At 53.6% G+C, this 27,951-nt stretch overlaps 1 protein-coding gene across 6 annotated transcripts in view; it reads left to right on the top strand.

The window, feature by feature from the left end:
• Positions 1–27,951, top strand: part of Plexa (plexin A) — a 380,874-nt gene that overhangs the window by 300,157 nt on the left and 52,766 nt on the right. For all 6 annotated transcript variants that reach the window (XM_077685386.1, XM_077685384.1, XM_077685388.1 and 3 more), the window contains 2 exons: positions 3,593–3,775; positions 26,588–26,716. In XM_077685386.1, the coding sequence (XP_077541512.1) occupies positions 3,593–3,775; positions 26,588–26,716 (312 nt within the window). The remainder of the gene's footprint in view (positions 1–3,592; positions 3,776–26,587; positions 26,717–27,951) is intronic.

Here is a 27,951-nt window from a genome sequence, read left to right as displayed (position 1 = left end):
GGGTTTTTTTTCCTTTGTGCTGTACTCACTCAAACTCAGACTTCAAAAAGCTCCTCTATTCTATTATCATACCGTGGCAAAACTGGGCGCCACTCACTCACACTCACGCTCACCAGTCGCCCTCCTTACTCGCACTCAGTTGCACTCACGCTCACTACGCCCCTCCACCCCTCGCACCCACTCGCGCTCACCGCTCGTGGTCACCACTCGCCCTAACTTTCCCTCCCCATCATCACTCGCACTCACTCACGCTCGCGCTCACCAGTCGTCTCCCCTCACACGCTAGTGTGTGCAGCAGACCCTCCGAGAGTCATGAAACCGAATAGTATTGGTGTATTACGGGAACAGAAGATCATCCAAATCATATTCCTAAATCAACATGCCACCAGAGAATTAATTCTAGGGTTCCCTATATAGCAGAAGCTCAGTGGCAACATATTTTCGAAGCTAAAAACAATCCCGCCATTAACAACCATCACGGCGAGCGGCTCCTGCGACGAATAGCCAACAACGAGTAGAGGCTGTTACGAATCGGCCAGCGCCGCCGTACTTCCCCGCATCACTCCTCGGCTGTGCGGCGAAGCCACTCGTGCGCCTTCGAAAACAGGCGCAATCATGTCGGCAACAAGTTGCGACAAAGCCGCGTCAGACGCTTTGCTCTCGGCAAAACTTCGGCGGCTGCCTGCAAGGCTCGTCTCCACGCTCTTCAAGGACACCGAGGCCCCGTCGATCGCAACGGAGTCCTCCTCTCTCCCCTCTCTCGGACTCAACGTGCCCGAGGCTATGAACGGCTTGCGAACTCTGGAAAGTGTGTTGTGTGTGTCTGTGACGTTCGCGGCGTGTTCCAACCTGTTGCGTTTGACCGTTATCGCTTTTGGGTATAAATAGAGCTGCCCAAGCGTTGTAACTCATTCCTGTTAGAGCAGCGAATCGATGTTGTCGCTCTGCTCGAGTCCTGTATTGTAACCTCGCCCGTCGGGGCATTGTTCTTTGGCTTCGGCTCACCCCTCGCTATGAAGTAAGCAGTTACGTTGGCCTATCAGCTCTGGACCTCTTCGCGGCTGCAACAGCGGCTGGCCGCTCGCATCCACTCGTGTGTCGGAGGCCGGGTGCCCCCGCCCGGTCGCAACAAGGCGCAATGGTGGCGCTTACCGCGGTAATCCCCGCAAATGGCGCGAGTAGCGCGAGTGCACTCGCGAGTGGTGAGCGGGGCTCACTGCGCGTGGGGTTCGCACTCACTCGCACTCACACTCGCTAGTCCAAACGGTGACAAGTCTCACTCACCACTCACTCATGAGTGGTGTGGGGGGGGTGTGTGAGTGCACTTGTGGGTGAGCCAAGGCATGATGCTCCCCGTGCCTCGCGCTCTGCGTGCCGGCGTTCGAGGCGTCTCGCCATTGGCCGTTCCTGATGCACACTCGCGTAGCTGCGATTCCCGCGTGCGATTCTCGCGGCCTGGAGGCTTACGTGCTGACCTCCTCGGCGCTGTCGGAGGTGAATGAGGCTTGGGTACTCGAGGCTCGCGTGCGGCACTGCCGAGATCCGGCGAAGGACGCACGGTGCCCTTGGTTTCTAGGGGTTCCGGCATAACATTGGACGATGTTGCAAACTTGGGTGGGGTCTGACTTCTCGGATTTCGACTTTGTGTCGAGTGCTTCTGCCCACAACTCTCCTGAGTACCTTCTCGGCTGGGCAACGGTTCGATTTGCGTGGCCAGTTCCGTCCCCGCGGAGGACGCAGCAGTCGTCGGGTGAAGCAGCCGAAGCTTGTGAGAAAGTATGAAAGTATCCGTGCTGTCTTCCTTCGAGACCCTGCAACCTTGCCTTGAAGTAGATTCGGCCTCAGTTGCTGACAGCGCATGTGCCCTGCACATGCACGATGGGTGTAGATAGCGCCGAGATAGGGTGCAGATAGTGAAGACGACGGGTGTATAGCGCGCTATCACCATCAGTAGATAGAAAAACACTAGGTGGAATTAAAGGCGTATTTAGCGGTGCCATGGCCCAGGGTCCAGTTCCTCAACATTTGGTGCCGAAACCGGGGACCATGCACCGCTCAAAGCGCCTTCAGTTCCACTTAGTTTTTTTTCTAGCTACTGGTGGTCATAGCACGCTATCTACACCCGTCGTCTTCCTCTGTCCTTAAAGGAGCCATGAAGAGAAAACACAAGTTTGGTTCATTCAAAAGATTGCCTCGTTAGAATCATACTGACACCACTTGTAACGTAAACTTCGCTCAAATAAGCTACATAATTAGGAAAAAAGGAGTGGCCATGCGACCCACGAGCTCATTTTTCCCACAACAGAACCTATGATGTCACTAGTGACAGCTCTGGGATTGGCAGAGGGCGGCAAAAGCAAACGCAAATTAGGCAGAGCTTACAAGCTTGACGAACGAGCCATTTGCGCTTAAATTTAGGGAACATTCTTTTCAACGCCGTAAGAATGGTGGGACAAACAGTGGAAGTTACGAAAGCACACGTAAACAGAAGTGCCGATGCGTACTGCTATTGGTACTGGGCGCACTATGCTTGGTTTATTAGCTGCACAGGACTTTGGGGCTTTGGGGTGGTCTCAGACTACACTTGCTGATTGACGCCAGGAACAGTGTCTTACGTGACCATATTTGTCAAGCGAGCACTGTTTCACGAAACGATTATTTTCTCCGTGAACAAAAACAAGCCAGGTTTAAATACGGTCAAAAAAAATTAGTAGTGGCTTAGCTCTGCTATGCCAGGATATACGTAGCGTGAGCTAAGGTTCAGCAATCCAGTCCAATCCAGTCCAGTCCTGTCCTGTCAGTGCTCGCGCATGCTCAGCACTGCTCTTCACGAGCCACGCGAAACGGCTATCAAGCGGCTCCGGCGCAGCGTCAGACTTGGCTACTGCGTAATTGAGGCGCACACCTGCGCCAGTGCGTTTGCCGCGGCTATGACGCAACACAATCCACTTCAATCCGATCCAAGCCAAGCCAATTCCCCTCGCGCTTGCGCAGAACGGCCCTTCACGGCACACGCGAAACTGCTCAGCCTCGGCCAGTGTAGCTTACGCTACAAAACAACGAAGTTCAAGGAGAAAGAAATTCTTGCTCCGTGCTAAAGGCAGAAAACGGCTTGCTACGGTATGGTGGCGCCATCTAGGTTCATCTAGGTTCACTAGGTTCAGGCGCTACCCAGCGCCTGTCCCGCATCAAAGGGGACTAGGAACTTTTACTTTACTTTACTTTACTTTACTTCACTAAACAAGGCCTCCCAGTCGGCGGCAGAGAGCTATGGTCCCTAGAAATATCTTTTTGGGGACCGCAGCAGAGCAGTCGGTTCGTGTGATGTCATTGCAGACCACGAAAACGCACGATTTATCGGGAAAAACAAAATTTTAACTTGAATTAATTAATTTCTTTGTGAATAAAGCATCGTTTGCATTCGGACAAGCGCTGGGGGCACTATAAAACAAGAAATCTTTCGAATAACACCAACTTGTATTTTGTCTTCATGGCTCCTTTAACATACGAAGCCGTGTGTTTCTTCTCTCGCTCAGTGTTGATTGGCCCCTCCTCCTGAACTGACCTTCCGCTCTTGTTTCCCCTTGTGCAGCAAGTGCAGATCAACGACGACTTCTGCGGCATGGACGTGAACACGCCGCTGGACGGCGGCAAGCCGGTGAACGCCACGCCCGTGCTCACCTACTCCAACGTGCTGCTCACCTCGGTGGCGGCCGTGTCCACGCACGACTACACGGTCGCCTTCCTCGGAACCTCCACGGGACACCTCAAGAAGGTCAGCCCTTTCTTTACACTCCGTGTAACGCGCTGGTTCTATTTGCGCGCTCTCGCCACCTACAGGAATCGACTCGCGCTTGTTTTCCAGTACATAGCAGAACGCGTAACACGTCCGTTTTTCTTTTGTGTGTGCAGTGGCCCTTATAATGGCAGCCTACCGTGCTGCCTAAATTTCTTTAGCGCGAATCCGCTAGTTGCCTGTAAAATCGCGTCCGTCGTGTGCGAAGCTTTTCAATCAAATGTAGCGGAGCGAAAGAATACCGCGACTCGCGTTGCTAGGCAGCGTCGTTCTTCGGGAGTGCGAATCCTCTCAACCAAGGTGGCAGGGTGAAAGAATGCTATTATGTTATATATTGTCACGAAGAGAACACGCAGGGGCGAAGTTGTGGGCGTGGTGCGGGGCTTTGCGTGGCGCTGTGATGGACGACATCATGTAAATATATCGCTTGGCATTCAGCCACTGTCACTCGTCCCGCCTCCACGTAACAATATTGCGTTGTCCGTTAAGAAGTTTGAAATCGTGCGTGCGCACTGTCCCGCCGCTGCGGACAATTTTGGCTGGCGTGCCTGCAGTTCACGAATTTACCGGAAAGTCGTCAGTCCGAGGCGTGGAAAAATTGGAACCTGCGCTAACATCACCGACAGGCGTCGACAAACGCCTGTGTGCCATGAATACGCGCAAAGTATAAACAAGGTGCGCGGACTGTGTTTTCGCGACGGGGGCGTGGAGCTCGGCCTCGCAGTAATTCGCTTCAGCGGCTAACGAAGTTCCGCCTTTCGGCATGGTGGGTGGATGGATCGTAGGCCAGGAGTAGCGTCGGAAGGTGACACTCCCGAGATCCGCTCTGTGAAGCTGACGCGTGCTGCGGGCGCGCTCGATTGGAAGAGGGATGCGCCTTCCTCGGTGGCGTTGTCGATGCTTCTTCGATCGCCCCGTGCCCCCGTCCAAGCGTGCGGACGTCGAAGGGCGGTCAGCCGTTTCTTGCAACCCCACTTCCCTCGTCTGGGCGCCGGCTGAAGTAGCCGTTATCGAGGGGAGAGAGGAGCTCTCGGTGTCGTGCGAGACGAAAGTGCAGTCGTTACCAACGTTTATGCTCTTTACGGCCGAGAAGAAACAAATAACCTCACTTGCGGCCGACTTCTTTTCTGGGCAGCTGCTTCGCTGCCTAGGACTTCTCGTGGTGAGGCCTTATGACGTGAATTCGCCCCTCGCGAATGGATCCGTGGTATTTTTGTTCTCTCTTACGGGTTCTAACTTCTCACGCCTTGGTGGTGTCAGCGCGAACAGGAGCGCAGACTTTCGCTTGGTTTCAGCGCCGGTATTTGGGAAAGGAGCAGGTGGGAAGAGTTTCGCAATTAGCCTGGCGTCGCAAAAATGCCTTGTCCCTGGCATTTTCGCGACTTCGTATAATGTAACCGGCCGGAGTTCCTCAGGGTGGGCATTTATGTCCGCTATTGTTCCCACGCGCGAGGCGGATAGGCGATACGAGGCTTAGTTAGGAAGCTGCGTCGGGAGCTGAATTAGTGACTGGCGCCAATCATTAATTTGGCGGCACTTAGGGCGACAGCGACGCGAAGTGAATAAAGCTACGAGGGCATGACAGTTATCTGTTCCCCTGAGCATGTAGTGGTGCATCCGCTTCTTTTATGTGACAAAAACAAAACATTTGCGGTTGGTGTTGGCGTACCAGTTGAAGAGGTCGTGAAGAGATTTAAACAAAAAATGTCTTGTGTGGGTAATTATAACTGTGTAGCCTTGATAAACAAACAATCCATACCCGTTTCGTTCCCCGAGATCGTCAAATAGGGGAAAAGAACGCCGTTCCGGTTTCACCGAGGCTGTCCTCCTCAACTCGGCTTGGTAGAAGCCAATCATGGTTCCCCTTCGTCTGCACAACATGTTAACATGAGCGGGCTCGCAAAGGTCATTGCCTGCTTTACTTTTTACTTAAATGTAAAGGAGGTGATGCAAAGGGTTAGATAAATCTAGAACATGGCGCCACGATGGCACTCGCCTTCCAACTCAACGGAAGATGTGGGATCTCTGCAGTAGCGGTCCCAGGGACTGTTTTTTTTTTTTTTGGGGGGGGGGGCGGGGGGGGGGGAGAGTAAAGAACCGCTCCCCTCCTTGCGCCAGTTCTGCGGAGGAGGTGATAACATGCAGGAGTGTGCGCGTAATGTGGTGTAACCCGCTTGCGCACAAATCACCGTGATTTGTGTTAGCGACACACTGGTTTTGGCGCCCCTTAGGTGGTGCAACGACTGGCTCGAGCCCGCATTTCTGACGTTCACAACAGGCTTGCGGCCTCGCAGGAGTGGGATTTAACCTCGCGCAACCGGAAGGCTTAAAAAAAAAAATAAGAAGCTGAGGAACTCTTTAATTGGGGGGGGGGGGGGGGGGGGGGAGGGAATCGTTCCCCTTCGCCCCCCCCCCCTGGGACCGGTACTGGATCTTTGATACGACTGATCAGCATGGTCGAACGAAATTTCAGTTAACAACGCGGGCGAGTGGCGAAGGCAGACATAACCTCGTTTAACCCAAACTGGGTATTCGTAAACTGCTTACGCTGTTCCGCACGAGTCTAAGCTGTCGTTCTGCTAGCCGAAGTTTGCCGACGTCTGTCTTATGTAGCCTGTTATGTGAGTTGCGCGAACGTGAGGCTTCTGAACTGACGAGATAAATTACCGAAAGCGTAAAATGATAATTTACTACATAAGGAACTTCGAGTAGTCTGAACTTAAAACCAACTAGTCATTTACTCATCGAGCGCAAAAATAACTAGCGAGAAGCAGTGATACAGCGCCGAGTCCCACCATCATGCAGTTCGATTGCTTTCTGTTCCTCCAGTAAACAATGCTGTTAACGTTGTTTCGTTGATTGGATATGCTCCCCTTTGGCTTGCTGCAGAAGAATTCAACAGTCAGTTGGCGGTTAAAGCTCTGTTGATTAGAGTTTATGAAACCACGCCAGAAGGCTGGGTTACAAATGCGAAGCGGCTTTTATGCTGCAAATTTCTGCCGCGCCCGCTTCTCACGTCGATAGTGTAGTGGTTAAAGTGTTTACTTGAATGCAGGCTCGCCGTAGCGTTGGGCTGGCCCGGCGGCCGTAAGTTCGAATTGTTCACGTGGCATTTCAGCTTTTTTTTTAAGTGCGAATGCACTTTATTGGCCAGGAATCTCCTCGTCTTCCTTGGCAACGGGGGGAGATGGGCGCGCGCTGCCTGGCCGCTGACATGGCACATACCCACGTGGGGGATTGGCCAGGAATCGGGCGTGAGAAGGGCTAATGCACCCGCTTAAAGGAGTACTGACACGAAATTTCAAAGCTGAGATCCGCTCTAGCAATCAAGTACAACGACAACACAAATAGGTGTCTGTGAATAAATGCATCTTTCTTTCTTTGTAGTTGTGTGTGTGTGTGTGTGTGATCTCTCTTTCGCGATTATTACCGAACCGCGCAAATTCAACTCCTGCATTCGCACTTTCACATTCTTCCCCTCGGGGAAATGCGGGGAAATTTTCTTTTGCTTGATCAGTTTTGTGCCATTTTATACAAAAAAAAGGCAAGATTCCGAAGAGAATTCGGCAAAACAACGTTAACTTCAGAAGGAAAGCTGGTTACAAACCGTACAAACAGCCAGTAGGTCTGAGTTCTGCTACAACGGTTGCCAGAAAACTGAAGCGGTCGCGACGCGGGTCGCGTCGATGAAAAACTGTTTATGGCAACGAAGAAAGGATGCATTATTTTAAAATATCGGGTTTGCAGATCTGCAGAACAATTTGCACAAAGAGCGTCTAACTCTCGATTGTTCTGAATGTGACGTCACAGCTAGTTGCGCTGCCGACGGACGATGCGCGCATGGTCGCTTGGGATACGCCTCAAAACGAGAATCGCAAAGGCGTCTCCTAAATTCTAGAAGGAATGAATAGTAAAAATATTTGGAATTTAGGTTCTTAAAAGGTCGTTCAAGCAGGCAAAATTAGGCAAAGACAAATGCGTTTTCTGTTCACGGCCCCTTTAAGTGTAAGTGAAGGCGAATTCTCGTGCAGTGCGGCAGCTCATAGCCAGCGCATGCACCTTTCGATGACACCGGCAATATCACAGGCAGGGCTTTTTATCGTAGTCTTACGGTCATTAGTCGAAACCTGTTCCTGCTTCATAAATTTCCTGGGACCGTTCGCAGTAAGTGGCTTTTGCGCGTATTCGCCGCCGACCCGCTATTGATTTTAGTTGCTCGACAAACTTCTTCGCCCGTAGTGTGCAAGGGTTGAGTTTTGAGTTCAGCGCGCCTAACCTTTTTAGGGGGAGGGGAGCGACGAGAGCCTGCCGGCGCACTGGCTCCGAACAACTGCAGAAGCTTCGACGCGCTCCAAGGGCCCTAATGCCTTAACGATCTCCTGCACCAGCGTGGCTGCGCGGCCGCCGCTTCCCCCGGGACCGAACGCTTCCGTCGAGTTGACAGTTTCAGCGTCGTCCCAACTTTCGGCCGCTTCCGCTTGAGCACTGAGGGAGGGCTGCGTCGTGCACTCGTTGCGAGTCTCTGGGAATGAAGCTGGGGATATTCGAGAGGGGATTCGTCTTTGCCTGCTGCAGAGGGGGCTCACCTTTGGCATCGAGGAAACAGACAAGTAGCTCGAGTGGCGCGTTCTCTGGCGTTAGCCAGCGGTGCACCAAATTTTACCCGCCTCTAGCTGTTACGATTCAGCGCGCCGCTATTCATTTCGCGCGTACTGCAAGCTTCATGCAGTGCTCCCGTGCTTTGTGGCAGAGCCTACCACTACGTGTGCCTGGCGCGTGGGCGCCTCTTGGCGGTGACTCAAGCCGTTGCAGCGACAGCCAACGGTCCAAGTTGAAGCTTGTCCCGGCGCGGCGGGCGCCGCAGCCGAGATCTCCTTTCCTCCCTAGTAAAGTTTGGTTCGTCGGTGATGTTGGTTGTGTCGTCGTGAAGGAGGTGTGAGGCACCCGATGGCATGACAAAGGAGGTAGATGAGGAAGAAAAGTCTATTTACCTGTATACACAAGTATTTATAGCAGGCGATGAAGCCCGAACACAAAGACAAATGAAAACTGGGTTAAACTTCAAAGGCGCTGCAGCGCACAAGGCTGGGTATCGCGGCACGATCCCTGATGGGGGCCCGGAGGCCAAATAGGTGCCAAACCGCCGCACGGTTGGTTGAAAAAGTGAGTGGGGTTCTGGCGCTCAGAAACCGCCGCGGGAGAGTCTTCGTGCGACCGCTCGCAGTCGCAGTTCTCGACTAACTTGTCCAAGTAAGCGCATTCGGTTGGCGGGCTGTCTTCTTCGACCGGTCCTACTCAAAACGCCAACTATTTGATGGCCTTGACCCCCGGCCCCCAGGGAACAAAACACTGGCACCGGCGGCGAACGTTCCCTTCTATCCTGCCGGCGGAGGGGTACCTAACGCAATGCCCACAATGGAAGGGAGACACAGCCCCGTCAAGGCTCATCGGCGCTGCCATTACTACACCCTCTCTCAGGTTCAACGAGAGCCGCTGCTCAACACCGACTAGGTGGTGTTGCGCTGCTGCCGGCCCCTCACGAACTCTGCGAAGAGTGTTGTGTGTGTCTGTATTATGTTCGGGCTGTGTGCAGAAGCACCAAGAGAACTGTTTTACCGTTAGCGCATGGGGCATAAATACGGGGTTCTTCCGAGTGCAAATTTCATTCGTTTCGCAGCAGCGTACCCATGCTGTCGCTCTGCTCGAGTCTTGTACTGTAACCTCGCCCGGAAGGTTATTGTTCCTGTATTGCTCCGGCTCATCTCTCACCATGCAGTAAACCATTTAAGTTTGCCTTCGGCTTCTTGTCGTCATCACCGAGGCAACAACTTTTTCTGGCCGCTCACCACCACGTTACCACACGCATGACGGAGGCGATGGAACCCCGTTTCGGGGTCGCCTTCCAGGATGTAACAGTGTGCCAGGGACACTTCAGGTCAGCCCAGAAACCTGTACTAATCTCTTCGAGCGGTTTCGCCGTCGCGGTACATTTGACCTTCATTTGACCGCAGCTGCGCCTTATCCTTGGCAGCTTATCACGTCACTCGCCGGGCCTTGCTCCGACGGGGCTCAAATAAAGTTTCTCTCCCTCCCTCCCTCCCTCCCGACGGCGCTGCCTACGAGTCGGCGCACGCGCTCTCCCCAGCTGGTTCTCGCCGGACCACGTGACTCGCCGCGTGCATGCGAGCTTGGCCATGAATGAGAGCGAGGTAGAGCCGTTTTTTCGTAGCGTTGAGCTGGACCCGGAGGGCTTTGAGCCGTTGTCGGCAAGCAGTCCGCAAGCCGTTCGGCTCGGAATCGTAGACATAGGCAGGCTTTGGACGAATAGTATAATGGCTAAGGTTTAACCGAGTGAAACCAAGACTTAAACAGGCTAAGCCAGGCTGCCGCTTTGCATATCCTGGGTTAGTTGAGCTGAGCCGGAACCGTTTTTTTTTTTCTTTATTTCCGCCATCTGGGGACCACTTTTCGTCGGGTTCGAAGCAGCGCGACTGCGCATCTTCACCGCGCGTCTTTTGTACGGCCGAAACTCGCTTCGTCGAATGCCCAATGTAGGAGAAGCGCGGAAGGGAGTCATTTTGTTGCCGGGCACACAGACACGCACGCGCATGTATTCGTGCTGTAGTACGAGAGCAAGCTCGCAAAATAACGAAGGAGGAAAACAACAAGGAGGCGTCACTGTAGAAAATACGGGTAAAGAAACACAGACATAAACGAGGAAGGGCACCGTTCCCGCGGCGTGCCGTATCTCGCATTCTATTGCGGAACGAACGAGAGGGCAGTGATTTCCCTACACCCCCCATAGTTTTTCTGGAATCCCCAAATTTCACTCCTGTCAGTCCTTGTACGGACCTTTTTCAGTATCGATCTGCGCATGCGCGGACTGCCCGTCTGCTATTCTTAGCAGTAGCCTCGGTAGTAACCGATCGGCAGTACCCGATGCGCGAGATGCTATTGACGTTGACCGACATGTTTTTAATCATTTCATCGCAAAAGCGGTGCAGTGCTACAGAAAGAAGCCTAGACGGTTGTAAATAAGGTGCGGCGTTATGAAGTTCTAGTCTTCAAAAATGCGTACTTCTCCAATTTTTATTTTGGAATTTATTGCTTGGTTCTTTCATTCGCAATAAAAACACTTTGCGTTTCTGTAAATGTATAAATAAAATTTCACACTTTCGATATTCGAAGATTTTTTTCAGCATCTTTATTTGGCCTAGTACCATGCGCCCGGTCTTCAATTGCTTTTGTTTTTATGGACCCTGGATGATTAGCGCTGCTTTCACGCTGCGTCAAGTAAGACGTGTGCAAGTTTAATTATAAGAACTGCAATTAAATAACATATCGATTCGTCAGAGGCCACTGGTACAGGGCAAGAACAAGCCCATGAGGAGGTACGAGCAAAGCATATATCGACAAGCACTCACCCAAAATTACTTCGACTGAGGCCGCCTTTGACTTGAACTAAGTGCAGTAAACACACATATAATTTACTTTCTTCATTGATTCGATGCCGTTCTTTGTTTACAACCGTAATTTTTGCAGAAGCTCTTTCAGCATGTACATTTAAAATGGGCAATTTGGCGAGGCGAAGCGCTGCGGAAGCTAATCCTGGCGTTTTAATAAATCGGGAGCGTACAATCAATGCCTGATTTATAAGTGCTGCATAATTCGTGTACTACCTAAACATTGTTTCAAGAACTCAAAATTTGTCCTTATCGAATATGTCCTTATACGTTGAAAAATGGCGAGAAATTAAAAAAGAAAAACTGAAAATTTAGAGAAAATGAATTTCTCTAAATTTGTTTTTTTCTTAGATTGAATAGAAAGCACCGCCTCTCAGGTGTGTGTGTGTATATATATATATATATATATATATATATATATATATATATATATATATATATATATTTATATAGAGAAAATGAAAAACGTACGTCATGGGGATGAGCGTTTGGTTAACAGACGTCTATTTTTAACTAGTGGGATAAAAAAACAGCTTTTCTAGTTTATGAACCCCCTCCCCCCTCCCCCAGAGCCATTGAGACACCCCCCCCCCCCCCCCCCCCTCTTGATTCGATGCCTGGGGAAACCCCTGCGAGAGGGTTACTACAATGTGGTCAAGCCGCTGTTGACCGCACTGCACGGGCGCAGGCGTCCTGCTCGTCGCCACGTAACGAGGCTACCGGCGCTCCTATTTCTTTCCCCTTAGCGGGCGTCGATGTCGTCGTAAACGGTTGGCGTTGATCAGCGATTTTGCGCGGTCTCTGCGTGCAGTGGTACCGGAGAGAAGCCGGTGGTCGATGAGGGCACTCGCCACGCAGCGGATTGCATTTCTGGCTCGGCGGTAACGACGTTTCTTGGCCGCCTCAAAGCGAACGCAATTTGGTCGGCTGCCCGCGGCTCGCTGCCTACCACGCGCCGCTCTCCTCCCGTGTTCGAGGGGGAAGCGTGTGGCCAGGCCTCACGGTCAGGCGAGCCTAGCGGAAGTAAACGGCTGTCCACGTGGTTTCCCGAGGGCACTTGTCACTTCCGCCTGGGGTGCGTCCCCTCGAGCGGGCAGTCGGCGTCTCGCGGCCTCTGACAGTCTCGCTGATTGGCTGGCTGCTGCTTGCTTGCCGATACCTCGCGATGAAGGGCTCAGCTGCCGGCGTCGCTCTTCCGAGCCTAGGGAAGGACACAACTGTTCGTAAATGATAATCGAAAAGAGTTTGGCTCATAGTCGGGGTAGGGCGTGTCGTCGTGGAGGGGCGGGAAGTACCGGATGACGATGACTCCGAAGGTAGAGGATGAGAAAAAAGTCTATTCTGAGAGTTTACAAGTATTTACGAAGACATTGAAGGCGACACAAGGCAAAATGAAAATTGGGGGTAAAAATTTTAAAAATGCGCCGGCGCGCACGCGGAGGCCGTACGTCCGCTCTCGTACGTCCGCTCTCGCCGCGGCTCCGAACAAACTCGGTTGTCGGGCTGTCCTCTTCGACCGGTTTTTGCCCAAAAGCCGTGCGCCAACTATTTGAGGATCTTGACCCCCGATGCATGCTCGGGGAAGAAAGCACTGGCTCCTCCCGACGGCCACCGCGGCTTTCGAACCCAGGTGAGGCTGGCCGTGAGAATGATCGAACGCTGCATGCAGGCAGCTCCGGGAGGTGTGCGACCGCCTGCAGACTGTGCACCAGAAGCGAAGCGCGCGTCGTCGGTGGTTGGGCTTCTCAGCGCGTTTGAGAAGCGAGATGGTCTCAGCCACCTTGTCGTGCTATGGCAGGCGGCGTGAAACTGAAACGCAGCTCTTTAGCCGCTGTATTAGGCGCAAGTTGAACTTGTTACCCATCCTTTCATTCGGGGGGCATTCCAACCAGGTCGTCGTTTTCTGACCGGGTAGGTTAAAACATGGGGGTGGAGGGCCTTGCAAGAGCGTCTGCTTGAAGAACGAAACCGGGAAAAGGGAAGAGTCGCGTGCCCGTAAATTGCCAGCGACAATGCAAAGCAAGGGAGAGGCGCACCGCAAGCGACGGAGAACGTGATCGATGCCTGGGCAGAGGATGTGGCCGTGGGGTGTGACGGGCTTAGCGACAGATGCGAAGAGGGAAACGAAGTCTCAGAGTGTCAACAAGAACCAAGATTGCGGGGCGGTGCCAAAGCAGAACAGCGGCGGTAAAAGGAGAAAAAAGGAAGCGCTTCTGAAATGCTACGACTAAGGCCCAAATTTTAAAACCTTCCTTACCTTACCCCATTTCCTCACCTTACTAAAGGAGCCCTTCATGCTCCCCTACAGTGAGACGACCTTGCAGCTCCGATTCTCATTTTTAAAGCCTCCCTCAACCTTCCTTACAAAAGGGCGCCCTTACTCCCGCCAAGGAAGCCATTCGTGCACATGGGTGCGAGGGTAAGCGCAATTTGTTCTTAAAATGTGCCTTCATTAGCCGTGATAGGCATGAAATTTGTCGTGTTTTACATTTATACGGGCATATATATTTAATGTTTGCTTATTGCGCAGTTCTTGAAACAAGTTGTACCGGTCGGTTACTACAGTTGCTTGTAAGTCAAATCTAGTCTGGCAAGTCTCACGTTGATTTTTGTCAACATCGCATTTAGCGTTGAAACGTGCGAGCCAACGTTTTGTGCGAGCGTAGCGCCAGTGTAACCATGCCCGGGAAAGTGGATTACACAGAAGAAAAAAAAGAACTTCTCCAAGAACTGGTACGGAAATACAAAAACTTTGTAGAGTGCAACAAGAGCAACGCCATGTCGCTGCAAGCGAAACCTAAAGTGTGGAAGCGACTTTGCGACGAATACAACAGCATGCCCAACGTGTGCCCGCGTGATGTAAAACAACTCCGCGTCATAAGCGTTTCCTCTTTGTTGCGTTTGGTAGCCGACGTACTTTGGGAACAGGCGCAAGCACACCGCCTGCGTAACTTCCCAGAGCCCATTGCTGACCGTGGGCTGCGAGACGGTGACCAGGTCGCCGACCACCGTCAACCGTCAAAAGAAGTTCCAAGTGCGATAAAGTAGGTGTTCGTGCGATGAAAAATTGTGCTAGGGATCGTTATCAGCGCTTATTTAAAGTCGGCGATCAGATATCTGCCTCGACGCTGACCGGCCGCGCAGGTTCGCTGGTTCGACCGGTCATCGCGGCGCGCGGTGCGCCGAGCGGCCGAAAGATGGCGGTACCTGCTCGGAAGCATCGAAACATGCTACGGCAGATGTCTCGATCACCGATCTCTCAAACGGCAATTATAGCTGAAATAAACTTTCACATGCGAGGAACGGGATGATACTGTGGTGAAAAGTTGTCTTAGGTATTGTCATTCGCAGTTGCACAGATAGCGGCGATCAAATATCCGCCCCGATGCTAGCGGTAGCGGAATGAAAACTCGTCGTCGCTGTACAGCTCCATCGGGTTGAGGCGGTCTCGCGGCTGCCTCATCGTGAGCGACGGATATCTGTACACGTCGCCGCACATGAAGTCGTCCACCCGCAGGCAAAACAGTGCAAAGTCTCGGATGCCATAGCCGTCGCGTTCCTCCCGCAGCACCGCCGGGCGGAGCTCCCAGCGTTCCGCGCGGCCTAACGAGGCGTGTGCCGAGTGCTGCGGAGAAGTGTGCGTCCAGTTGAAAGAGCGGCGTAAGGTCGCATCAAGGTAGCGCGCGAGCGACCTTGCAGTAAGGAGACATCAAGGGAGCGTTTCGTAAGGAAGCCTCAGTAGGGAACGTTCCAAAATTGAACTAAGGCCTCCTTGCGAGTTCTAAGGCGACCTTAGTAAGGTAAGGGGCCTAAGGCAGCGGCGGCGGCCCTTTCTCCCCAATCTTTCCCTTTCTTTTTTCGCGGTGCGCGAGAACTGTCCGGACAGGAGAACGTGGGGAGAGATGCTAGCACTTCTCTCTTTTGTCGTTCTCCTACTCCCGCCATCTAGCGGGGGCACCTACGTTTTCTCCGGTGGACGTCTGTGGACATTTGACTTTTTTGTGCGTGCGTGCGTGCACAATTGTGCGCGGTGCACCCGCGTCAGCGCCTCTCCGCTGTTGCCGCTCGACAAATCCGGGCACGTTTCGCTTTGGAGAGCAGATTCGTCCCTTGTCCCTTTCCCTCGCACTTTCTCTCTCTGTTCCCCTTGCATCGTGCACGACCGATTTGCCTCCGCCTTTTCCACCCAAGTGTGGCTTCTTCCTCTTGTTGCAGGGTTTGTTCTCTCCGAGCGGCATTTAAATGGCCGTGGCAGTGCGGGTGGGCGAGGGTGAGGAGCGACGAGTTGCTGCCGCTAAGCTGCTGCTCTTTTGTCTCTGCTGTTGCGCCTTGTTTGCTAGGTGGGTCTTCGTGGGATCATTTCCCGAGTAAGCCAGTGGCTTCAGGCAATAACCGGCTCTCTTTCATCGTGGGCGCGTGTGAAGGCACGGAACGGACCCGAATTTTAAAACAGCTCTTTGCGTTGAACAGGGATTGAAGTAACACTGCTTCAAAGTACACCCGGCAGTTGGCACGGCAAATGGGACCTACGCGGTATCCAACTTTGGGATTTACTCTATTACTCCTAATGTGTCGATATTTTGCGGTGTTCGAAGCCAAAAAAGAAAAAGGTAGAAAAGTGCCCAGTGAGCCGGTGTGCGTGTGTGTGTGTGTGTGTGTGGGGGGGGGGGGGGGGGGGGCATAATCGCGGTTTGTTTTCTGCGCGAAAGCCCGTTTACTCAAACGGCATAGATATCGTGATCGTGGGTGTCAGATTAAGCCTGAGCCGGACTGCTGGCGACGCAACGGGAGTCAGGCATGGGGCTCCGGCTTGACGTTAGGCCTAAACTCGCGCTTTAGGGTGGTTTAACGTCGTCACATGGTGCCTGCACCTTGGCGGGCAGGGTGGGACGTTGCTTGGTACGTCGTTGAGCTTAGCTTTAGGGACGCCCAACGTTATGCCTAAGCATAGGCCTAACAAGGGCGATTGGCCGAGGCTCTCAGTTGCGACAAAAACGAGGAGGAAGAAAAGACGCAGTGTGGTGATGGATGACGATTACTCTTTCACGGCCACGTCCGCTTGAGCGTACTGTCCTCAGGAACGTCGACAGTGATGCACGTCTACAGAGGTGTACTGGGCAGCGTTTCATAAAACTACCGGTCAAATCAATTTTAGTCGGTCCAAAATTTCAATCAATCAATCAATCAATCAATTGGATCGCAAGTGGTAGGATGGAGTCCGTACATAGGTATATTTGAGGCAAAATATATGTAATTAACCGGCAGCCCCCGCATTCATTTAGTAAGGAAGGCTCGATGGGTTGGTTTTTGCGATAGTAAGCGAAAAAAAAGTGGCAGTGCAAGAAAAAAAATGGGGTGTTCCAGGCTGCGCAGGCTGGCACGTGCGGGATGAAAAACAAGCACAAAAAGAACAGAACTCCCGCTCGGGCAGTTTCGGGCAGGGGAGGGGGCGCGCAAGCACTGCGAAGGCAGGAAATTTGAAATGCGTTGGACAAACCTCCGTTCCAATCATCAAGCGAGGAGTGTGACAGGAAGGCGAAGAGCGTGATGGGTGGTTGGAGTGAGCGAAATAACGGCGCCACAGCCCATATGGCGAATATCTTCTGTGCACTTCCGACAGCTTTTATTACGTTGAGTGGAGCGGCTTTAATTTTTTTCTCGGTTCTTTTAATTACGGGGTAGTCGCCGCGAAGCACGCGCTCAAGTGCGCGCTCTCGGCATTTCCTTAGTATGTTTAACTGCGCACAGGAAAAAATACGATTGTATAAACAGCTAGTTTCCTGGTAATATGTTCCAAACAGGTTCGCTGTTAACTCAAGAACCTGCGCTGCCTTGCGCAGCACAATTTTGGAGGCGTAAAAGCGCTTTGCGAGCGGGGAAACTTATGTGGGCGAGACTTAGCACGAATAGAGGCGGCCATTTAGCTCGCCCATCTGGGAAAAGCAATTGTTTGTCGTGCTCCTGAGCATCATTTAATAAGAAAAACGTAATAAACTTCATGCACTAAGATTACTCTTATCGGCTGTACCAAGCATCAAGCGCCGAGCGCACTGCATTTGCTGTAATCAAGACGCGAGGGTACACTTCGTCGGCTCAGGAAGCTCGCTGGCGACGGTAAAGCCTGTGCTGGGAAGTTGCCGTTCGCGGTAACTTCTCGCGCATGCGCAGTCGACTACCGCAAGCATGATAGACGCTAACGTAAGCACGGTAGCGGTGTGCTAAAACTCTTTTGTTGTCTGATGACGCGATAACTGACCAGCATGCAGGGAAAGGCTGTCGGGGGAAACGTAAAGCTGAGCATTATCACGTAGAGCCGTTCATTCTGCGGTGCTGGAAAGAACGGTTTGGTGGCCATTGAAGTTGTATATTCCTGCCTGGGTAGATGCTGCGTCGTTGCCGTGATACGGTCCCATCTCCAAGAAGCTAGAGCTGTATCGTTAGAAGGTCGCAGCTCCTGGCGGGTTTGGTCACTTCTTGTAAGGTGTCTCCCGATATAGGCCGGCGTAAATTAGCCCTTGGGGCCCGCTGGTTTTGAGCGGAACAAGTCGGCGGGGATAATCGAAATGAGATTCGGGTTCTGCGAAAAAAGGAACGGGGGAAGAACCGCGTCATTTGTAGGACAGCCCCGCAGTAAGAGATGGAAAAAAAGGACCGAGAGCCCACACAGATGGTCCCGAGTTCATTACCCAAACGACTTGCGCATTCAACTCAGAGCTTCACATTGGGGAAACTGACTCGCCGTTGGACACGAACGACGGTTGCCCAAAGAAGTAAAGGGGAGAAAAAAACGCGTACGAAATCGGGGGAAAAAAAATAAAACGGGAGGCGAGTGGGGAGTAGCAGCAGTCGGAAAGGAGTGGGCAATGACTCGAAAGGCTGAAATGATTTGCATACTCAACTCATTAGAGGGACTCGGCGGGCATACATTTGCTATGGGAGAGCCATGCTCGGCGTCGGATGGCTGGACGCTGCAGAGCCCTCAACGGAACAAGTTGAGCCGCAGTTAATCTTTTTTTTATTATTATTATTATTCCACCCCGACCCATTTCGTCCCCTCCCGTCCCTACACGCATTTTTGTCCTTCGTGTGCGCACGCTTTCGAGCTCGCTTTTCCGCCCATCGTTTTTGGTGTCGCCGGACTGTGCGTTTTTTCTGCGGAAAACTCTGCGAAAGCAGCGTTCGACTGTGACGGAGGGTGGTATGCGCGTCGTTTTGGAATGGCCGCAGTGGTTGCGGTTAGACCTGCAGTGATTTACGGTGAAAGAGATTCTGTGTGACGTCGCAACTGGGCGCACTTTCCTCACCTGCTCGGTCGATATGATCTTTGCTCGCTCAAAATACTTTTCTCCAAATGGGGGGACGTGGCGATGTGTTTATCCGTCTCGTGCAACTCTGTCCTCCTCAAAGCGTTCTAGAGGGACGGGTGGGGACAATGCGAGAGCACCCGAGGAGGTTGAGCTGCTAAACGAGAGCTGCTGCGCTAGCGGGTGCATGTTAATGGCGTTTCCATGAATTTCAATGTCGGCGGCTTTCACATCGCGGGGTCTGCCTTTTCGTTTGGGACATTCATTTCCTTCGCAGTGCACGTGAAAAATCCCCCAAGCTGGTGCTTACTTTCCTGTATGGGTCCCAATCCCCATTTTACTCATCGTCTATTCCCGAAATCCAGACCACAGGGGCTCGATTTCCCCATTAAAAGTAATACAGCTGCTGCATTTTTTTTTGCCGATGTTGTGTTTTGTTTTCACCGGTCCGTGTTCTAGCGAACGCTTTGTTAGGTCTTTTGGGTGAAATAAGTGCGATACGGCCGCCGTGTGCACAATCGTTTTTTTTTTTTTTTTTTTTTTTTTTCTCCTTTACATGGGTGCACAGCTCTCGTTTGCACAAAACGCAGCAGAGGAACGAAGGAGTCCATATGTGGAAGCAGTTTGTGACAGCCTTTGCTTTCGGGCTGTCCCTGCTTTCTTCCAGTCTCGTCACTCCCCGTGCTGAGATCCTTTTGCGCGGCTTCGGAGTCGGCTTCCCAGCAGATCGCGCTTGCGGCGAAGCAGGCACGTCGCGTTGTCGTCGTGAGCGGGTCCGTCGATGGCGCAGAAATTGGGCGTGCTGTGATGCGACGGGCTGTGATGGATGGCCCTCTTTATCCGCCCTCTCTTGTGCCTCCCCTTCGCGGCGGTCGCATCCGACTGAAGGGGGCGCAAATGCACAGGGAAGCGAGACTGAATAAACGGCGCTCTCGTTGCCGCCTGGCTTCTTCCTTCTGTTGCCGCCAGCGCGTGTCTGTTGCACGGCACCTTGGAAGGGGCGTCTTTGTGGGAGGTGGTTACGGCAGCAGGCAGGTGGTGGACAGGTGAAGTGCGCTCGCTTTTTTCGCCCCCGCCGTCTCATCCCCTGATAGAGAGAAGCTCCATCCCCTCTCTTGGCAGAGCCGACTGTTGTGGAATTTTGTTCGTGCGAATCGCTGCGTGAGCCGCGCACTGCAGCGCTGTGCGTGTGCAACGACGAGTGAGAGGCTGTGAGACGTCCTAGGGGAGGAGGCGATATCGGCCGCGTCGAGGGCCCGATCGGTCACTCACTGGGTCTGAAAGGAGATGCGGGCTCGCCTGGCGGAATCTGTCCGTCCAGAATCTCGTCCCTGTGCGTGCGATCGCGGAGCGAGGGCTGCGTGCATTTACTTCCTCTTTCTAGACGAGGGAGAGAGGGAGACGTGCGTGTAAAGCAAGAGGGCGGAGGGTAGTTTCATTGGGTTTACGAGCTACGCCGGCCGTCCTCCTCCCGCAGTTCTTCCGGGACTTGCCCGCAATCCCTTGTTGCGCTGTGCCGGGTGCTTCTGGCGGCCGAGAAAAGCGGCGCCGTGCGGGCTTATCGTCCTCCCGCGCTTCCTCTGCCCTTGCCTTCGTGGCTCGCGATGGGCCACGGCCGTGCGGGAGGATGTGGCCGCAGCTTTATTCGCCCAGCCTCTGCCGCTCCGCTTGCTCAGCCGGCTCGTCCTTCTCAATCGCCCGGCGAATCAGTGGCGCCTATCTTGAGGAGCCTGTATCCACTTGGGGCTCGCTTTTCTCCTACTCGTAGCTGAAGCCGTTCGCGTTAGAGATTATTTGCAAGTTTTTGTGATGATTGTTTTATCCTGGTTCGTCCCGGGTGGGCTAGTTCATCCTGCAGTTCGTCTCCTGTGCGTGGCTGCTGCTGTTCGGTCGGGGCGTTTTGAAGACAAGTACACGAATCGAGCTCTTTTGTTCACACTAGGTCGGGTCCGCAAGCAGGTGAAATCAATGCTAGTCCACGATCCTAGACGGCGTGTGTGGTTAGGACCGAAACTCGAACTCGAGAATTTCCGACGCCACGGTAGTGTTGTACGGAACGGCGTTCCTGGAAATAGTTCCTTTTTGGAGGAACGCCACCGTTACATTAAGGTTCGGTGGAACTGTAACGGTAACTCGTTATGTTTTTGAAGGAACGGCGTTCCTTCTGCAAACGCTACATCGCTAGGAATTGGCTGTTTTTGATGCCGAGGCTCGAGTACAAAAATCCCCAAATTTGTGCTGTATGATCCGCAAAGCTTGTCTTTTGTAACCCCCTTACTCAATTCTCTGCAAAGGGCCTTGTTACGAATCGGCCAGCGCCGCCGTACTGTCCCGCATCACTCCTCGGCTGTGCGGCGAAGCCCCTGCGCGCGCCTTCGAAAACAGGCGCAACCATGTCGGTGACAGGTTGCGACAAGCCGCGTCAGACGCTTCACTTTCGGCGCATTTCAAAACTTCGGCGGCTGCCTGCGAGGCTCGTCTCCACGCTCTTCAAGGACACAGAGGCCCCGCGAACTCAGCGAAGTCCTCCTCTCTCCCCTCTCCCGGACTCAACGCGCGCCGAGGCTATGAACGACTTACGAACTCTGGAAAGAGCGTTGTGTGTGTCTGTGGCGTTCGTGGCGTGTTCCAGCTTGTTGGCGTTTTGACCGTTATCGCTTTTGGGTATAAATAGAGCTGCCCAAGCGTTGTAAACCATTCCTGTTAGAGCAGCGAATCGATGTTGTCGCTCTGCTCGAGTCCTGTATTGTAACCTCGCCCGTCGGGGCATTGTTCTTTGGCTTCGGCTCACCTCTCGCTATGAAGTAAACAGTTACGTTAGCCTACGGCTTCTGGACTTCTTCACGGCTGCAACAGCGGCTGGCCGCTCGTATCATACACGCTACCACTCGTATGTCGGAGGCCATGGAGCTCGGATCGGGTGCCCCCGTTCGGTCGCAACAGCCTGTAAGGTATTTTAAATAAACTGCAATATCGAATAACCATTCATGAAATGCCTATGTATTGTTCCTTTCGACACAGTTTCTTCCTGCATGTTCCTGCATGTTCCTGCATGTGAGTAACTTTCTATTTGCCCATCTGAAGCGCAGTAACCTTACTGCGCATTTGCGAGAACGAAGTGGGAAGGGTCACATGTGTTGCACCCACAATAGACGAGCACGAAAATCGAGCACCATAATCGCAGTCTACGTCTGGAACTTGTCCGGTGCTCCCTGAAAAAAGATCGTCTGGGAGCGTTTCTTTGCATCCTTTTTATCTCCAGAAAAACTCCTGCCGGCGCTGTTCATATTCGTATAATAAACGTAGTTCGATGTGAGTTCTAACTTTCTCACTATTTCACCCCAGGAATTCGACACCATTTTTAATTTAAAAATGAAATATAACGACACGTTACAATGTTCGAAGTGGAACTGGAACGCGTTCCTTTCGCAATAAAGAAACTTGTAACGGGAACTCGTTTCAAAATTGGGAAAGAACGGGGAACGAGCTTTTGTTCCTGCTTCAGAGGACACCGCGGTCTTCCGGATTTCCCGCGTTGTTGTTTCTCCAGGCGGCGGTGCGTATCTCACAACGTCTTTGTGTTTCGCTGCTTGAGAAATGGGGCCACGGCCGGAGAGATTGCGGGTTTAGCTGGGAAAACTGCGAAGGGCAGCACGCACTCTGCAGCTGTACGGCGCCGTAGTGCATTGAGCTCACACTCGCGACCAAGTCAAGTGCGGCCTAAATGTGACAAGCGCAACTCTTAATGTACTCCCTTTTGCGCCGCAGCCTCTAAATTAATTTAGCTCAGCGGCACGAGCGGCCCTCCTCCTCCTCCTCGCGGTTTATGCCCTGTTGCGTTCTTGTTCCCGCACTGCTTGGGAACATTGCGCGAGGTGACTAGCCGGCGTGCGGCTTGTGTGCAGTGCCGCGGTGGCCTGCAGGGAGGGGGCCGCTGAGTGCGCTGTCCTCGCGTGCATAGTGGCTGCTGCGTGCTGTCGCGTTCCCAGGGAGACTGACTGAGCGAGTGGCAGGTTGCGAGCAGTTAGCGCACTTATTAAACGTATTGCGGGTACAGGCGCCACGGCGACAGTTTCGGTGTGACGCATAGGCGCCCGCCGCACGTTGTCGTCCCCTCCATCGCTCTTTTTTTTTTTTTTTTAAGGGGGGGGGGGGGGGGGGGGGGGTTCGCGTGTTTTTCTGCTCGGATGCATGCAGTTTCGCCCCCCCCCCCCCCCCCCCCCACCTCCCCCCTAAACATGGCATCCCCTGCAGTTGGAGAACGCCCGCGCGAAGCAACCTTGTCTGGTTAACGTTTTGCATACTGTGACCATAAATTATTTTATGGTCATAGTATGCAAAACGTTAACCAGACAAGATTTGTTGAGGCTGACACCCAACATGAAAGTTCATTGAAAGAAAGACTTTTCGACTCCCGTACGGAAGCCGTGTTCGCAATCTTCAAAGCGTTCAAAACGTATTTGTTGTTGCGAAATTTCGTGGTTCGTGCCAGCTTTTAATTATTGTCACGTCTTTTCCCGACCACACGGGCTTCCGTCATACTCTTGATTTCGTTCGGCATACTCATTTCAAACCTCGTAGTGGCCTAGTGAACTCGTAGCTCGCGGTAACAAACTGGTTCTTCCTCCTCCCCCCCCCCCCCCTTTTTTTTTTTTTTCTCTTCTCATTGAAATAAACGCGCATAACGATGTATTGGTGCCTGTGAGTGGCATCGGGACGGGCGGCGGAGATGTCGTTGAGAGGAAATAGCGTAAACAACTCCCAACGGCATTAGTAGCGTTTGAGAGCAATCTTGGCGCGGCGGTCGCCGGCTGCCGCGTTTACGGAAGCTGCGTTCCAACCGTACTCTGTGCTCTGGGTACTCGTCATGCACGTAATGGCGCGCACGTAACGGCACGCGCGCATGTTTCGATCGAGATAAATTACAGGCGTCGTTAACTCTTGCCCTTAAGTGGCGTTACATACGCGTGCTAATTTCCAGCATGTCATGATGTCACGCGGTTAATTGATCCTAATTTTGATCTACACAGGCAGCAGTGAAGTACCAAACACAGCCAATGAAATATCTTCCAACCTTTTCTTGTGGTAGTTCGCACACCCTTGCTTTTATTATGTGCAGGGGGAAGCGAGAACCCGTGGAAGTGGCCTTCTGAAGTGGTCATTGCGATTGCAAAAATAGAGGGAGGGGTGGTGGTGAAGGCCGGGAAGAATGCGGACCCACTTCTTGTTATACGAGGGGAACAGGGCGCATTTGTTGATGTTCAGTCGGGTTCGGACTGTGGTGTGTTCTGTCAAGGTCGAAGCCTCGCGTCTCGTACTCGGCCTGCGTTGTCGGTTCTCCCGAGCCGAGCTGCGAGTGGAAGTAGTCAGTCAGCGGTGGATTGTCTCCGGACCCCGCAGGCGGGTTGAAGCGAGCCCTTTCGTGACCGGTGCTAATGTTCCGCAGTGGCGTGGTCGAGACGAACGGGGAAGCCGCGTCGAAAATGAGCGCCGGCGGGAGGAGAGCGAGGTTTGCTCTTGTTGGGCCGTTTCTGCGACATCGTTTATCGCAGGCTCGTTCCGTCTCGAGTGTCGCTGCCCCGTCCCCCTGGCGTGCTCGCCGGCGAGCGGCCGGGCCACACCCACGACGCTGTGACCCGGGTTAAGTGGGTCCGCGGGCTTCGTCTTCCCGCAGGCCTGGACGCTCGCTGGGCCGCCGCGTGGCTGGCTCGAGGGAGCTGCCTGCTTCTGCGAGGGGTGCTTAACGTAACAGAGGCCGTTGTTTTCGCGAAGTGGAAGTGGCCTCACGTTCGCCAGCATTGCTTTGTTAGCAGCGGCTTCCGTATGCTATGAACGGATCTGCGTTCACACGCGCAGGGACAGAGTGCTTGTAGCGCAAAATGGGGACAAAGGACGAGTCCGCTGCTCTTCGTCTCTTCTTGTCCTTTGTCCCTGCTCGGCGTGTACAGGGAGAGAGGCCGCCCTGCAAGGCATAATGCGGAGCCAGACAGGAAAAGTGAGCCGCCGAACGAGTCGGCGCCCCGATTCCTGCTGATGTTTCGCGCTACGGGCCACGGCTGGCAGTGGAGCGCGAGCGAGCGACGGCCCCATTCGTGCCCGCAGCGTCGCTCGTCTGGCCCGCGCATTGCGTGCGAAGTTGGAGAGCGTCAGTTGCGGCGCGCCTGCGAAGACGTCGTCTTTGTCGCAGGCTGGCCGGGCATGTTTAATGCAGGAGCTTGTGCGGCCGGCCCCCCGGCGACGTGACTGGTGTCCGGCGAGCGCATATTGATCCCTGATTAGGCTCCGGCCGGGCCGGCGACGCGTGCCTTCCCTCCTCCCTGCGGCACCTGGAACCAAGTTTCTCGCTGCGCTCTCGGCGGACCGAGCTTACGCTGGTGTCGCTTTCTCGTCCGAACTGCGTCGAAATTAGGCGAGGGACGCGATTGGGGCGTGCGCGCGCTGCTGCACGTGGTTCCGGCCTGCACGGGCACTGTGGACGTGACCGGGACCTCGCTTCGGCGCCGTTGGCGACCTCGGCTGTTTCCAGCCGCAGACTTGTTCTCCTACCCGGCTTTCGCTCGGTGGAGGAGGCAAGCGTGCAGTTTGCTCTTTGGCAGCGCTCCCTGGCCACACGTACACGTGTACTGCATTGCAGGTGTACCGGAAGGGCTGTGCGGGGCCACGGGCGATCACTTTGGCGGCGGATTCCGTTAAAACGGGATGCGCTCGCGTGATTTTCATTGATTTCTCCGCCCCCCCCTTCCCCCCCTCCTGCGGCCGCGCCAGTCCCGCTGCTGATGCACGCCTTGCGTTGCCCTGCGTGTGCGTGGACTGAAACTGATTGGTTGATTGAACCTTGCTGCAAACAGCGAGCGCGATGCTGGGCTGCCCACTCGGTGAGAAGTGACTTCCCTTGCACCCGCGGCTGTTTGGGCATGTCTGGGAGTGACAGTAGATCTGGAACCGTGTTTTGCTCTAACGGGAATGGCACAGGACGGCCGCTATGAAGCGCTCGCCGTGATTAAGCGGGGCTCGTCGGACACGTCTGGAGCAGATTCAGTAACTTGCGTTGCTTGTTGAATCAGGGCACACTTATTCGCTGGAGCCAGGCACCCCTCACGATTTGGGGCTGCAGCTGATTGCGAGGTACACTTCTGGTGGGCCAAATAAAGAGACGCAGCCTTCCCTCAGATTGGACGGGACAAGCTGCCGGGAGACGAAACGCACTGCAGATGAACCGCTGCTCGCGACCGGCATTTATTCGCAAGAAAGCGAACTCGTAATCGCTCGAGCGCTCAGCGCACATGCGCGTGAACCCGCGACAGAGGATGATCGAGTGAGATTGACGAAGCCATTTTCTTACTCGGGCAGTCCGTGGCCGGGGACGCGGTACTTCTTTCGCCCCCCTTTCGCAACCTGAAATGCTTCCACGGTTTCTCGAGTCTTGCAGTCTGGACATTGGGAGAGAGTCGGTGGCGTCCCGGAAAATGGGAACGCACTGGCATGCGGGGTGAGGGCAGGTAGTAATTAAATTCGTGACACTTTCTCGTTTTTTTTTTTTTTTTTGCGTTGATTCTCTGCAAATCCCCCTCATCTTCTTTCCTTTTTCTTTCTTTTCCGCGTTTTGTGAACGGGTGTGTTTGTGCGAACTCTCCCAACCTTCCCGTCTGACCGTGCGAACCAGGCGCACCGACTGCTTCTTCAGAGCGGAAGTCCGAGAAACAGCTGCAATTTGCACCGAACACTATGTTTAATGTCCTGCCGCCGCGTTACATGCGCGGCCTTGTTTCTGCTAGCAGCCAGGAAACTCCGCGTATGCCTAGGCCGTTTCTTTCCGAGGAGTCTGTGGCGAAACAGCGCAGGTGTTTTACGCCGCCCGCATCGATGGATGAGATACGATGGCGATCACGAATGTGGTATCATTCGCCGGTATTGTGAGTTGTTCACCGCTGTTTGGAGGTTCCGGGTCCGAGAGAATGTACGGTTTGCGCGGCGATGCGGTGGCTGGGGATGTGTCTTGACCTTTGTGTGCATTCAATGCGCAGGTGGTGGTGGAGTCCGTGACGAACGCCTTTGAGTACAGCGACAGCGTCATCGAGGAAGGCAAGGCGGTCAACCCGGACATGCTGTTCGACAAGAACGGCGAGCACCTCTACGTCATGACCGAGCGCACGGTGAGCTCCTGCTGCTTGACTTCGCGCAGCTCTCTCTTCGGGCCTCGCCTGTGACGCCCGAAAGAGGGAGAACGTTGCCCGTGTACTGACATCTTTAGGGAGGGCGCCATAATTAACAGAATCCAGGTGCGAAAATATCTCCACAGGAAAAGACATCGCTTGCCTGTTTTTCTTTTTTTTTTTTTTTGCTCCTATATTTGGTTGTGCCGCTCAAAATTGTTGTGAACTTGAGGCCTCACCTACTGTGCGTTATTCGTTTGTCACGGGATCTCGTTCTCATTTCACGTTAAAGTAAAGGCGGAATGTGACTGCCGAAGGCGCAGCGTACTATTAAATGCAGAGCATTTCAGTAACTCACGATGTCACCCGCGTTGACGTCCGTAGTCGTAGTCCGCACCCCTCCCCCTACACTATATAAAAAAAAATACTATCCGGCGCCTGGTTTCGATCCCTCGACCCTGCGGGCGGAACGCAATGTACATGGTGCTCTACCCACTGCGCCACAAAGCCGACACAGAATGGGAGGCTTCGAACGCGCCTTATATCCTTGGCTCGTTCAAACTATGTCAAGAAGCTGCTGATACAACGCATTCACTACCACCAACTCCCCAAACACTAAACGTTAACGCAATACACCCACCCCCTATGCGACGCATTTACTCGAGTCCCCCTCGCGGGGAGATGGGCCCAATTTTTCCTTACCAGCTAGATGATCTCTAACGAGTTTGGAAACTACCGCAAACGAGTGTAGCATTAGGCCGTGGGCGGGGACCTTTGACGCCAAGGAAACGGGATGCGCGTTCTTCAGATGGTTCTTGTACTGCTTTCTGTCCCTTTTGTTTGTTCTGTGGTGGCGCGAGGTGGGAAAAAGCAGCGTTCGCCAAGCTTTGTTTATTTTGATCGCAACGGGCACAATCCGCGTGCTACTCGGGAGCTGGCGTCTTTTGTTCGAGGTTCGCGTGCGCGCTGGTTGAAAAGGGTCGCCGACAGAAAAGGAAGCGCGCACTCTGCGGGTGCCGGACTCGCCACATCTCCTGCCTCCGGAGCGCGACCGCGGCTGGTGGCGCAACCTGTCATCTCTCTAGCTCTGCTCTGCCTTGGGGCATCCTCCCTCTCGCACGCAGCTGAACTGTGCCCGGGGTGTGGGGCCGTCTTTCAGTTCAGCTACTCCAGTTAGTCGCATAGCGGCTGTGATGAGCAGTCCACAGTGCACTCGATCGCGCCCATCGCCTCCA

The sequence above is a fragment of the Haemaphysalis longicornis genome, unplaced genomic scaffold (genome assembly GCF_048455015.1).
Source record: "Haemaphysalis longicornis isolate Haplotype H1 unplaced genomic scaffold, Haemaphysalis longicornis Haplotype H1 scaffold_9, whole genome shotgun sequence".
Classification (NCBI taxonomy): Eukaryota; Metazoa; Arthropoda; class Arachnida; order Ixodida; family Ixodidae; genus Haemaphysalis; species Haemaphysalis longicornis.
The sequence above is the reverse complement of the archived record's forward strand: the minus strand, read 5'-3'. Positions and strand labels throughout refer to the sequence as shown.